Consider the following 14,011-nt stretch of genomic DNA (forward strand, 5'->3'; position numbering starts at 1 on the left):
GGGGGGGGATGGAGTTTCGTTCTTGTTGCCCAGGCTGGAGTGCAATGGCGCAATCTCGGCTCAACGCAACCTCCACCTCCTGGGTTCAAGCGATTCTCCTGCCTCAGCCTCCTGAGTAGCTGGGATTACAGGCATGTGCCACCACGCCCGGCTACATCTTGTATTTTTAGTAGAGACAGGGTTTCTCCATGTTGGTCAGGCTGGTCTCGAACTCCCAACCTCAGGTGATTCACCCGCCTTGGTCTCCCAAAGTGCTGGGATTACAGGCATGGGCCACTGCAACCAGCTGGGATTATGTTTATAGAATAGTTTAAGGAAAAAACTGGCATCTTCCAATCCACATATATGGCATATCTCTTCCACTTACTAAGTTCTTTAATTTCACTCTGCAATATTTTTGCTGTGCTTTTACTATGTCTTACATATCTTTTGTACATTTATTTTTAAGTATTATATATTTTTTGGTGCTACTGAAAATCGTATTTATTCTACTTATTTGTTGCTACATCAAATAGCAAGCGGTTACCTGAATGTCTGGGGCTGGGGGTTGGAAGCCGGAATCATTGGGAGGCTTATTCATACATATGTTTGGTGGCAGGGCAGGAATGAGCACTGGGACAGTCAACTAGACTCTCCCTGTGGTTTGTGCTTTGCAGCATGGTGAACTCAGGGTAGTCAGGCTCCATACATGGCAATACATGCCTCCCAAAGCAAGTGCTTTGGTGAACAAGATGGAAGCTGCATGGCTATTTGCGACCTCCCTCAGCTGTCACATAGCATCACTTTGTAGTATCCTGTTGGTTGAAGCAGTTGCAAGCCTGCCCTGTTATGAAGGGAGGGGACCCAGGTTGAACTATTAGTGGAAGTAATGTCAAAGAATTTGTAGCCATGTTTTAAAACTGCCACACAGTTTTAAAATTTCATTTTCAGTATTTTGTTGTTAGTATAGAAATATTTGTATATTGACTTTATAGCCTAAAGCTTTGTGCTTACTAGTTCTAGTCAGATTTCTTTTTTCTGGGTAGATTCCTTAGATTTTTCTAAGGTAAACAATTATGTTGTCTGCAAATAAAGACAGTTTTACTTCTTCCTTTCCAATCTTTATATTATTTGCATGCTTGTTTATTTTCTTATTGCACTAGCCTGGACCACCAGTGGAATGATGAATGTAAGTGGTGAGAGTGAAGGAACACTCTTGTCTTGCTCTTGACCTTAGGGGAAAAAGCATTCAACATTTCACTACATGTATTTTGGAGTTGCCCTTTATCAAACTAAACTTCCTTCTCCTCCTAGTTTGTGTAGTTTTTATCACTAATTGGTGTAGTTCGGAGGGACCGGTTTCATGGAAGAGAATTTTTCTGGGGTGGAGGGTGGAGAGGATGGTTTAGGGATGAAACTGTTCCACCTCAGATTACCAGGCCTCAGATGCAATGTGCAACCTAGATCCCTTGCATGCATAGTTCACAATAGGGTTCGTGCTCCTACGAGAATCTAATGCTGCAGCTGATGTGACAGAAGGCAGAGCTCAGGCGGTACCCATCACTCACCTCCTGCTGTGTGGCCTAGTTCCTAACAGGCCATGGATCTATATCCATCCATGACCCAGGGGTTGGGGACCCCGATGTAGTATTTTGTCAAATGCTTTTGTACATTTATCGAAATGATTATGTGGATGTTCTCCTTTATTCTGTCAATATGATGAATTACACTGATTAACTTTTTTTTTTCTTTTTGAGACCAGGTCTCACTCTGTTACCCAAGCTGGAGTGCAGTGGCATGATCTTGGTTCACTGCAGCCTTGACCTCCTGGGCTCAAGTGATCCTCCTGCCTCAGCCTCCTGAGCAGCTGGGACGACAACTGTGCACCACCATGCCTGCTGGTGTTGTTGCTGAGATGGGTACTTGCTATGTTGCCCAGGCTGATCTTGAGTGTTAGGCTCAAGTGATCCTCCTGCCTTGGCCTCCCAAAGCATTGGGATTACAGGCATGAGCCACCAAGCCTAGCTTAAATTCCTTTTATGTTCCAGTTACCATACTAGCTGCTATGTCTTCAATGGTTATGCAGTTTTTATAGTTTAGTGGGATAAAAATATGCTAAACATTAAATAACTAGATAGTCATTAATTACACTGTTCTGCCTCAGTCTCCACAGTAGCTGGGACTTATAGCTATTTATCTCTTTAATTTGGTCTATTTTTGATTCACGAATTTTGAACCTCTGTTATTAGGTGCATACATCGAATACATGTTCCTGATGAATTGGCCCTTCTATGTGTATCAAATGCCTCTGTAGAAATACTTCTCGTCTTGAAGTCTACTCTGAGATTACTATAGTCACCCCAGCTTTCTTATGCTCCATGTTTATACAGTCTCTATCCTTTTACTTTCAATCTGTGTCTTTATATTTAAAAAACTGCATATGGTTGAGTCTTGCTTTTTATCCAGTCTGACAGTTTTTACCTTTTAGCATAAGCGTTTAGTCCATTTACATGTAATGTAATTGTTGATATTATTGCTTATATATCTACCATTTTGCTTGTTCTATCTCTAAAAAAAAATTCTTCATTTCCCGACTTTTGGTCACTCTAGTAAGTTTTAGCATTTCCAGCTGGAAAACTGTGTTTCCAGCTATTGCTCATAATGGTGATCTAAGGGTGAGTTAAAAACATGGACATAAAATGAAGTAATTAAATTCACTTAGAACAGTATTTATCAATAGAGACAGTATTTATCAACAGACATGGCTAAAGCTAGTTATGGACACCTAAATGAGAAGCAGATTTATCTTGTAGCAAAATTATTAAAAATATGAATTATGGTTGAGAATCTAGAGCTGACTGCAAGCATTTGGATAGTCTTCTTGAATTGGCTGTAAGGTGTAGATCCTTGTATCACTGTGCTGCTTTCAAGGTACTCCTACATGTGAGCAGTTTCTATATTCTTGTATCTGTTCAAAACGTATTCCCTAAAATGCCTACTACGTTCGAGGTGAGGTAACCACTATGAAGGATAAAAGCTGAATTTTCAAAAGTTCCTAATTTCAATAACATACAATTTACTCAGAGGGATAAGTACAAAAGTAATTCTTAGAAACTGCAAAGTGTATCTGGCATATGGTAAATATTTAATAAATGTTAATAATAAAATGTAAAATTATTGTTATATATTATGTGTCATGCACCATAAATACATACATATATTTTGAAAAAAGATCTAACGTCATTTGGAAGGACATCATTTCTGACTGTAGGCGGGCAGGTAGATCAGTAGGTATTTCATGAATGAGGTAGCATTTAAGCTGGTCCTTGATACATGGGTGGAATTCTGACAGGCAGAGATGTGAGAAGAAGGTATATCAAGAAAGAAAATAATAAGTAAATATATGGAGTTGGGAAAATCTAGGGACGTATTTGAGGACTAGTGAATATTTTAGTTTACACACAAACACAGGGTTCCTAAGGATAACAGTGAATAATAAAGCTGAAAAGTAGGTTGGATGGTGGCCATCAAGCATCCTGAATGTCAGAACAAGGAACTGAAAGTTAATTCAGAAGGCAATAGGCAATCAGTGGATTATGAATTGGGGAATTATGTGATCAGAGAAGTGCTTCATAAAACTTTATCTGGAAGAAATACAGAAAGTCTGGAAGACTGGAGAGACTGGGGAAGAACTTTCCCACCAGGTGTGCCATGAATGGTTTAGAAGTGTACTTAAAATTCTTGTGATGATGATGCTAGAAACAACTGAGCCAAGTGGGTGTGAGAAACATCATGAAGGCGGAACTAACAGGTTTTAGAGATTGACTGAATGTCCAGGAAATAGGCTTAAAAATACTTGTGGAGAAATGGCAAGGTTTAAAAAGGTAACAGGTAGCAGACGTAGTGACAGAGGTCATCAGAGTTGAGGAGAAAGAGAAATTCTGATATCCAGGTAACCAGCATGGAAGCTGAAACAACTAAAGATGACGGCCAGGAGAAATTATAAACCATCTTTCCTTATTAGTACCTCCAAAGCCCTTGAGAAAGGTGTCTAAGACTCTCAGGAATAAACAGGATTGCTCAGGAATTGTATGCATACCCACATCCTTTTCTCTGGCTTCTGGCACTAACAAAACTTTGTTAAGGGTATGGGGCAGGAAGACTTAAGAAGGAATGCACCACTTTCAAGGAAATGGTTGCACTTAGGCCACTGCTAACACTAGAATTGCAGACGAAAAAGGGAGGAAAGGTATGAACATGAGTGGGAGATGGATCCCATTTAATTTTTTCCACTTAAAAAAACAGCTCTCCAATGATAGTTTATGCACCATAAAATACCCTTATGCCACTTAAGTAGCTTTTAAAGTGTACAATTACATGATTTCTGGTTTATACACAGAATTGTGCAACCATGGATGCCATTCCACTTCACATGAACTGATGGGGTAATAAGTTTTTTATTAGTATTACATTTTTTATTAATATTACATATTACAGGGGAGATTTCCAACCATAGAACTTCACAACACTGCGCTGGAGCCACACATTTACTGACTTATTTAAACTTCACAGAAAGGACTGAAAGCTCTACTGTCTTCACAAGGAAAAGGCATTCTATTTGGAAATAAGAATGAGAATTTTTTTTTTTTTTTCTGAGACAGAGTTTTGCTCAGTCGCCCAGGCTGGAGTGCAGTGGCGTGATCTCTGCTCACTGCAAGCTCTGCCTCGCGGGTTCATGCCATCCTCCTGCCTCAGCCTCCCGAGTAGTTGGGACTACAGGCACCCGCCACCACGCCCGACTAATTTTTTTTTTTTTTTTGGTATTTTTAGTAGAGACGGGGTTTCACCGTATTAGTCAGGATGGTCTCGATCTCCTGACCTTGTGATCCTCCTGCCTTGGCCTCCCAAAGTGCTGGGATTAGAGGTGTGAGCCACCGTGCCCGGCTGAGAATTTTTATAAAGAAAAGAGGAAGTAGTAGTTACTGCTGGATTTTTTTTTGCAAGTAAAATCCCTTGTCTGTTAAGTGCATCTAGCTATGGAATATTTAGTTTTGGCAATGTGATAAAATTAATCATTTTTATAGTATGACCCGGGTGACCTTGGGCTCTAAACCACCATCTTTCCCCTCCTTTGGGCCTTATCTGTACCTTTATGGAGATTCTCTAGCGGCTCCAGGACTCCCCTCCGGAAGGAGGCCATGGGGTCTTGAACACAGGACCGAAGGCTCAGCATGCTCTGCAGGTGAGGTTCCCGAAGAAGCTGCTCCCGATAGGCTGTCAGCTGAGGTGAGCGGCAGAGCAAGGCAGCAACATTGTGGACAAATTCCGGCACCAAGCAAGTGTAGGCATTATCTGCTTGGCAATAGTGATAGGCAACCACCTACAAAAGAAAGATGAGAATGCAAACAGGTTTATCAGTAGTAAAAGCAATAGCTATGATTATCAGCTACTGAGTGATTATACTAGAAATCACTTAACATCTCAGTATTACATAATACTTTTTTGTCTCTACATTCCTCAACTTTTCCAAATAAACATAAAAGCTGCTGACTCAGAAAACGTCTGATTTATGTAAGATCGGAAATTTGATACATTACTTCTACTGTATGCGTATGATATAACCCAGAATAAAATTTATAAATAAAAATGGAGTTTTCCTCTGGATTATAAGAAACAGGAAGCAAGCCCGAAAATAAAGACTTACATTGATATCACTAACATTTATTCAGCATGGAGCAGTATAGGAAAGAGTCTAATCTTTAAACAAAGCATTAGGAATAAAATAATCCAAGAAAAATCATGTTAGTCTCAGCAAACACATATACTTCTATCAATTTTTGGATTACAGGTGCGTTATAAACTAAGTCTTATAAAAACAAAGTAATTCAGATTTTAAAATTAGCATTAAATGTTTTCTGAGCACCCAGGCACAGACAGAAAAAGAGTATCAGAATTAGATAAAAGGAAGAAGGAAAGGAGTGAGATTTTTGTTAGATGTAGGTCTTAAAATCAAAGAACACAGATAATTTATAAGCATTAATACCATCCAGGGTCTGGGTTGACTGGCTAGGACCTGGAATTCTAGGATCTGTTTTTTGTTTGTTACAATCTGCACAGCACTCACCCCACGTCTTCTGGCTGTTCTCTTTGCCTCCAAGGCAAGTACAAAGGGTGATTTTAATCAGGACCACTTTTCTGGCTCATTACTACCCAGAAAAGGGATTGGACTGTGTAGAAAATACAAAACTGGAAGGGGAGATTCAGCTTGAACGTAGAGAAAGCACTCAGCGTGGTGCTCAGCACCTAGTAAATCATAGCAATGTCAGCTGATGTCGCCATTACCATCTTCATCCTCCTCACCGCCACCATTCTTAAGGATCTGTACACTGTCTTTTTCAGTTACTAGCCTTGTGCCTACATACCAGCAACTGAAATCTGTCCTAGGGGCATTCATAGACATACTACTGGATTCCAGCTCTTCAGGAATCTCTTAGAGAATACCATCTCTAACTCATCAGGCATCTCCCAGTCATCTACGAAAGAGCTCTGCTTTGAAAAGACTCCTCATCTACTGGTATGGTCATCCTAGTTCTTTTAACACATGTTGGAAATGTCAATATTTTTTAAACACCTGAAATCCTTCTCATTAAACATAAAAAACCCCCAAACAACACAGGAAATGTTACTACATATACAAAGCTGAAGATAGGAATTGCTTGTGAGTGAAGCAATGAAGTCTGAGCACAATACGGAAAATGGAAATCAGAGGTTGTATTTTAAAAATCTCCACTCTTTTCTTCAGATAGATTGGTGATTATTTTACCTATCTTAAACGCAATGTAAGGAACCTAAAGAGAAAACCTGTCAGCAATTGATCTGTCCTTTCAATCAATAGTGAATGCCAGTGATTATGTCTACATGGGTACAAATCTCCACTTGATAAGCAAACAGCAAACCTCTACATCAATATAAACTTTCATCATATTTCATTTCAATTGGTTCCACATGTTGAGGCTAAGTATAGCTGAGAAAATCAGCTGCAACATCCTAAAGTAAGAAGACACCATTTTAAAGACAAAAATTGTGATATTTAGAAAAAGGATTATTTTACTGATTTTATTAAAAAAAAAAACCATCTGTGCTCTTGGCTGAATGTCATCTAATAAAAGACAATGTTGAAGTTGCACCTTCTGTACTGGCAAGGTTGTGGAGTGGGAGTGTAAATTAGTTCAATCACTGTTGAAAAGTGTAGCGATTCCTCAAAGACCTAAAAACAGAACTACCATTCAACTTAGCAATTCCATTACTGGGTATAAATCCAAAGAAATACAAATCGTTCTATCATAAGACACATGCACACGTATGTTCATTGCAGCCCTATTTACAACAGCAAAGACATGGAATCAACCTCAACGCCCATCAATGGCAGACTGGATAAAAACAATGTGGTACAGGCCGGGTGTGGTGGCTCACGCCTGTAATCCCAGCACTTTGGGAGGCTGAGGAGGGCGGGTCAGGAGATTGAGACCATCCTGGCTAACTTGGTGAAACCCCGTCTCTACTTAAAAAAAAAAAAAAATTAGCTGGGCATGGTGGTGGGTACCTGTAGTCCCAGCTACTCGGGAGGCTGAGGCAGGAGAATGGCGTGAACCCAGGAGGCGGAGCTTGCAGTGAGCCGAGATTGCACCACTGCACTCCAGCCTGGGGGACAAAGCAAGACTCTGTCTCAAAAAAAACAAAACAAAACAAAACACAAACAAACAAAAACCAGTGTGGTACATATACACCATGGAATACTATGCAGCTGTAAAAAAGAATGACATCATGTCCTCCTCAGGAACACAAATGGAACTGCAGGCCATTATGTTTAGCAAACTAATGCAAGAACAGAAAACCAAATACTGCATGTTCTCACTTAAAAGTGAGAGCTAAAAGATGAGAACACATGGACACATAGAGGGGAACAACAAACTGAGGCCTACCGGAGGGCGGAGAGTGGGAGGAGGAGAGGATCAGTAAAAATAACTAACGGGTAGTAGGCTTAATGCCCGGGTGATGAAATACTCTGTATAACAAACCTCTGTGACACGAGTTTACCTATGTAACAAACCTGCACACGTGCCTCTGACCTTAAAGTAAAAAAAAAAAAAAGAATAAAGATAAAAAAAGATTGGAAAGAAGCCAAAGATGCTACTATCCAATATAATACAAGAGATTCTGGGTAGCACTATAAAGAAAAAGAAAAGAAATAGGAAGAGCAGAGACTTAAATGGAAAAGAGAGTTATTATTATTAAAGTATATAGTTATCTATACAGAGAAAAGCAAGCTATTAGAATTAATAGAGTTCAAGATTTTTGGTATAAGATAATCTTGTAAAAATTAATAACATTTTTGACTCCAGCAATAACTACTTAGAATTATAGTAAAAAAATATGATATCCACAAAGGTATAAGGCAGAACATTTAACTAGGAATATTAAAAATAAATAAATAAAGTTGCACCTTCTGTGGCTGCCTCTCTTTTTATTTTTAGATATTTCTTTGCATTCCAAATATAAAGTATTGATGCATTTGCAGAATTCAGGCAACATTTTCATTAGATTTGTACTGTGGCTCGAAATAGATTATTTACTGGACATTTTAAAGTAGTTACGTAGTAGGTATATGTACACACAATCTGTCAAAAACATGTTACTTCCTTCAAATTTTCTATTAATATATGTATAACTTTCCCTCTGTATAAAAATAGAAAACAAGCGTGAAAATGTAGATTTTTTTCCCTTCAGTTTCTCGTTAGTACCAGCACTCGGTAAGAGATACTAGATCACTCCCTACACCTTTGAGAAAGTCATCATACATAGTCACTATTATTACAACTCCTTGGGAATGGTTCAGGATTAGTCCACCCATAACAAATCAGCAGGTAAATCTTTCTCCTTGGCGAATTCTTGTCTCTCAAAATAACTTGTTTAAATTTCATTTTTTAGCTATATCTTTCTTACACTATTTTTTCATTTCAAGTTTTCCTTCTGTTAAATTCCTAAACTTTTTCTTAAAATAATTTCATCCACAGCATATCTGATAAGAGCAGAATTGCATTATTTCTTTGGAGGAAGACAGCAAGTAAGTTTTAGGTTACTCTTGTGAGGGAAGAAAGAAAAGGGCAGGCCTGTGGGCTATATACAGAAAGAAAAGACTAGAAGTCAATACAGTCTTGTGTATAAGATCTCCTGATTTAATGCTGCAAATAAAAAATGATAAAACTAGTCATAAACTTCATCAAAGGGACTGAGTGGCAGCAAAAATGTCACGCTTGTGTTGAGTCACAGGCTTGCACTCTACATAGACCATTTTCTACTTCAAATGAAGGATCAGTGACAGAATTAAGCTAATCTCACATAAAGAGAAGGAAGCTTTGAATATCTGAAATTTGTTTGGAAATACAATTCTAATTTCCATACTGACTGGTATTTGTATCACTTAAACTAATATTGAGACTGCCCTTCCCCAGGTCAGCTGTCACACGCCTACTCTCCATGTTCCTTTTCATCACTCCTTCTGTGAATGTCCCCTTCCTCACTACCACCCAATTGATTTCCTAATCAGCAAAACCCTTCCAACTCTAAAGTTTGATTTTTAATATTTTTGGGACGTGGTGGCTCACCATAAATAACAACTCTCTCTTCCTTTTCTCTTAGTCTCTCAATTCTGACTCTAATCCTCATGCTGGGACTAGAAGCTAAGAATAGATCCCAAGCTAGAGTTCTGCCTCAGTAATTTTCCAGCTTGGAGCCCTACCACTTTTTTTTTTTTTTTTGGCAGTAGGACTTTTATTTATTTTTTAACTTTTTACTTTGAACTAACTTTAGACTTACAGAAATGCTGCAAAAGTAGTACACAGAGTTTCTATTTATCCCTCATCTAGCTTCCCTTATTATTAACATCTTACATAACCATAGCAAAATTCTTAAAACCAGGAAATTAACATTGTCAGTACTATTACCTATAGACATTATTCAAATTTTACAGTTTTTCCACTACATCTTTTCCTGTTCCTGGATTCTATCCAGGACCCCATACTGTATTTAGTTATTTCTCTTTTGTCTTCTGGAGTCTGTAAGAGATCCTTAGTCTCTGTCTTCTATTTCCTTGACACTTTTTTTTTTTTTTTTTTGAGAAACAGTCTTGCACTGTTGCCCGGGCTGGAGTGCAATGGTGCGATCTTGGCTCACTGCAACCTCCGCCTCCCAGGTTCACCTGATTCTCCTGTCTCAACCTCCTGAGTAGCTGGGATTACAGGCGCACACCACCACGCCCGGCTAATTTTTCTTTGTTTTTAGTAGACATGGGGTTTCACTATGTTGGCCAGGCTGGTCTCGAACTCCTGACCTTGTGATCTGCCCACCTCGGCCTCCCAAAGTGTTGGGATTACAGGCATGAGCCACCGTGCCTGGTCATCTTGACACTTTTGAAGGGTACTGATCAGTTACTTTGTTGGATGACTCTCAATTTGGGCTTGTCTGATGTTTTCTCATGACGTAACTGAGAGTTTTTGTCAAGAATACCAGAAAAACAGTGTTTTATCCCTCTTTGTGGCTCGTATCACAGGGTTCATGATAGTGACATGTTTTTTACTGGTGATAGAGTTTGGCTATTTGTCCCTGCCCAAATCTCAGATTGAAATGTAATTCCCAATGTTGGAGATGAGGCCCGGAGGGAGGTGTTTGGGTCATGGGGGCAGTTCCCTCAAGGCTTGGTGCTGTCCTCACCACAGTGAGTGAGTTCTCACAAGATCTGGTCATTTAAAAGTGTGTAGCACCTCCCCAACCCAACTCCTGCTCTGGCCATGTGATGTGCCTGCTAGCATCTCACCTTCCACCATGAATGAAAGCTCCCCAAGGCCTCCTCAGAAGCTGGGCACATGCCAGTGCCATGCTCATACAGCTTGCAGGACTATTCAATCAAACCTTTTTTCTTTAGAAATTACCCAGTCTCAGGTATTTCTTTACAGCAATTCAAGAATTGCCTAACACAACTGGTAATGTTGCCCTTGATCACTTGGTTAAGGTTCTGCTAGGTTCTTCCACTGTCATCTTTCCCTTTGTAGTTAATAAATATCTTAAGGGAGATAGGTTTGAGGCTGTGCAAATCCTGTTTCTCCTTAAACTTTTGCCCATTAATTTTAGTATCTATCAGTGGATCTTGTCTGCAGCAGTAATTCCTGTGGTGTTTGCCTCACAGTAATTTTCTATTCCCCTCTTTGTTTGTTTCTACATTAATTAGAATCCTATTGGAAGAAAGAGTTCTCCCTTATCTCCCATTTATTTATTTATTACTGATTTAATAAGTATGGGCTTATTTTATCCTATTGGTTATAATTCAATACTGTATCAATTTTGTTGCTCAATTTGTTCCAGCTTTAGTCACTAGGATCTCCTTCAGGTTGACTACTGTGTTCTTTCAAGAAGACTCTATCTTTTTTTGAGCAAGTTCTTGCTTTTTGGCACCAAAAGATGTTCTAGACTTATTTTGTATTTTCCCTGCCTCTGGGATCATCTACTTCTCCAAAAAGCCTCTGTTCTTTTTCTTGGAGAATATTAAGAAAAAAGATCTGGGCACGAGTTGTGATTATTGTTATTGAGGTGTCATTGCTTTTGGGTTCTCAATGAACAGAGCTAAGAAATACACGTATGTATAAAGGCATACCTTGGAGTTACTGTGGATTTTGTTCCAGGCGACCACAATAAAACAAACAGAGCAATAAGGTGAGTCACTCGATTTTTTTGATTTTCCTGTGTATATAAAAGTTATGTTTACACTATAATCTATTAAGTGTGCAATAGCATTATGTCTAAAAACATGTACATACCCTAATTTAAAAATACTTTATTGTTAAAAATGCTAATGATCACATGAGCCTCCGTGAATCCTCTTTTTGCTTGTGTGTGGGGTCTTGCCTCGATGTTGATGGCTGCTGACTGATTTGGGTGGTGACTGCTGAAGGATGGGTGACTGTGGCAACTGCTTAAAAATAAGACAACAATAAAGTTTGCTGCATTAATTGGCTCTTCCTTTCATGAAAGATTTCTCTGTAGTATGTGATACTCTTTGATAGGATTTTACCCATAGGAGAACTTCTTTCAAAACTGGAGTCAATCCTCTCAAACCCTGGCACTACTTTATCAACTAAGTATATGTAACGTTCTAAATCCTTTATTGTCATTTTTACAATGCTTACAGCATCTTCACCAAGTACAGATTCCATCTTAAGAAATCACTTTCTTTACTCTTCCATAGGAAGCAACCCCACATCCATTCAAGTTTTATCATGAGATTAGAGCAATTTAGTCACATCTTCAGGCTCCACTTTTAACTCTAGTTCTCTTACTATTTCTGCTATATCTGCAGTTACTTCCTCCACTGAAGTCTTGAACCTCTCAAGGTCATCCATGATGGTTAAAATTAATTTCTTCCAAACTCCTAGTAATGTTAATATTGACCTCCTATGAATCACAAATGTTCTTAATGGCATCTAGAATGGTGAATCTTTTCCAGATGAAAATCTTGAAAATCCTTTTCAATTTACTTTGCCCAGATCCATCAGAACAATCACTATCTAGGTGAGTTCTAGCCTCATGAAATGTATTTCTTAAAATACAAGACTTAAAGGTCAAATTTACTCCTGGATCCATGGGCTAAAGAATGTTGTGTCAGCAGACGTGACAACAATAATAATCCCCTTGTACGTCACCATCAGCGCTCTTAGGTGACTAGATGTATTGTCCTTGACCAGCAGTATTTTGAAAGTTATCTTTTTTTCCGTGTAGACCCCAACAGTAGCCTTAAAATACTCAGTAAACCATGCGGTAAACAGATATGCTATCATCCAGGCTTTGTTGCTTCATTTATAGAGCACAGGTAGAGTAGATTTAGCATCATTCTTAAGGGCCCTAGAATTTTTGGAATGTTAAATGAACACTGGCTTTAACTGAAAGTCACCAGCTACAGTAGTCCCTAATGACAGAGTCAGCCTGTCTTTTGAAGCTCTCAAGGTAGGCAATGACTTCTCTCTAGCTATAAAAGTCCTAGATGGCACCAGCTTCCCATAGAAGGCTATTTTGTCTACACTAAGAATCTATCGTTGCTCTCGGGTGGCCCTGGCCAGGGAAGACAACAACCGGCCATAGTGGTAGAAGTAGAGGCAGCGGGGCCTGTGTGACCACCTGGGTTTGTGAAATGGCTGCTGGCATTTCTGAATCCAGTGGGGCTGATTGCAAAGGAGGCCCAAGGAACAGTGCCAAGTTAGATGCTGATTACTCACTTTGAGTCCTTTATTGCAGAGTCTGTTCATTACGAACAGGATACTGTGAATATACGCCTGATGTTGCTAAATGTAAACAATAGTTAGAGAGAAGGATGTTCCAAATGAATTTGAAAAACTTACTGTAGAAAATTCACCCAATCAAGAAGCTGGAATTAGTAAGGGTCAAGGAATAGCAGGGGAAGGGGAGAAGAAAAAATAGAAGAGAGGTGGAAGGGGTCAAATAAAACCAAAATAGGAGACTGTAACATAAAAGGTTATTATAGCCAAAATTCCCACAGCAAAGAAGAAATATGTAAAAACTGTGTGTGGCCTTGCAACTTTTGAAATTGATCTTAAAGAAGCACAAAGATTTTTCTGCTCAAAAATTCTCCTGTGGTACCTCAGTAACAGGGGAGGATGAAATTATTCAGGAAGACTTTACAGATGGCATAACTGATACCATTCAGAAAAAACAGCCAGAGATGGATGATGACAGCATCGAAAATCTTGAATAAGTAAATATGTAGTTTTGAAAATATGTCTGTATTTAACGGCCGGATCTGAGAGTTGATACCGCCAAATGGAGAGAAGTCTTTTAAATATAAATAAATAGATACACACACACACTTATCTTACAGTAAAACTGTAGGCTTCATTCTTGGCATTTTCACTATTCTGTACAAGGCTGTTTGGTCTTTTATTGCCAAAGTCAAATAAATAGGAGAGAC

The 14,011-nt window shown here is 39.0% G+C and overlaps 1 protein-coding gene and 1 pseudogene across 8 annotated transcripts in view; one reads left to right on the forward strand and one right to left on the reverse strand.

Moving 5' to 3' along the window:
* Positions 1–14,011, reverse strand: part of TANC2 (tetratricopeptide repeat, ankyrin repeat and coiled-coil containing 2) — a 468,803-nt gene that overhangs the window by 84,735 nt on the left and 370,057 nt on the right. For all 8 annotated transcript variants that reach the window (XM_050764933.1, XM_050764941.1, XM_050764940.1 and 5 more), the window contains one exon: positions 5,128–5,359. In XM_050764933.1, coding sequence (XP_050620890.1) covers positions 5,128–5,359 — 232 coding nt within the window. The remainder of the gene's footprint in view (positions 1–5,127; positions 5,360–14,011) is intronic.
* On the forward strand, positions 13,196–13,798 carry LOC126939477 (density-regulated protein-like; annotated as a pseudogene).

Source organism: Macaca thibetana, chromosome 16 (assembly GCF_024542745.1).
Source record: "Macaca thibetana thibetana isolate TM-01 chromosome 16, ASM2454274v1, whole genome shotgun sequence".
NCBI lineage: Eukaryota > Metazoa > Chordata > Mammalia > Primates > Cercopithecidae > Macaca > Macaca thibetana.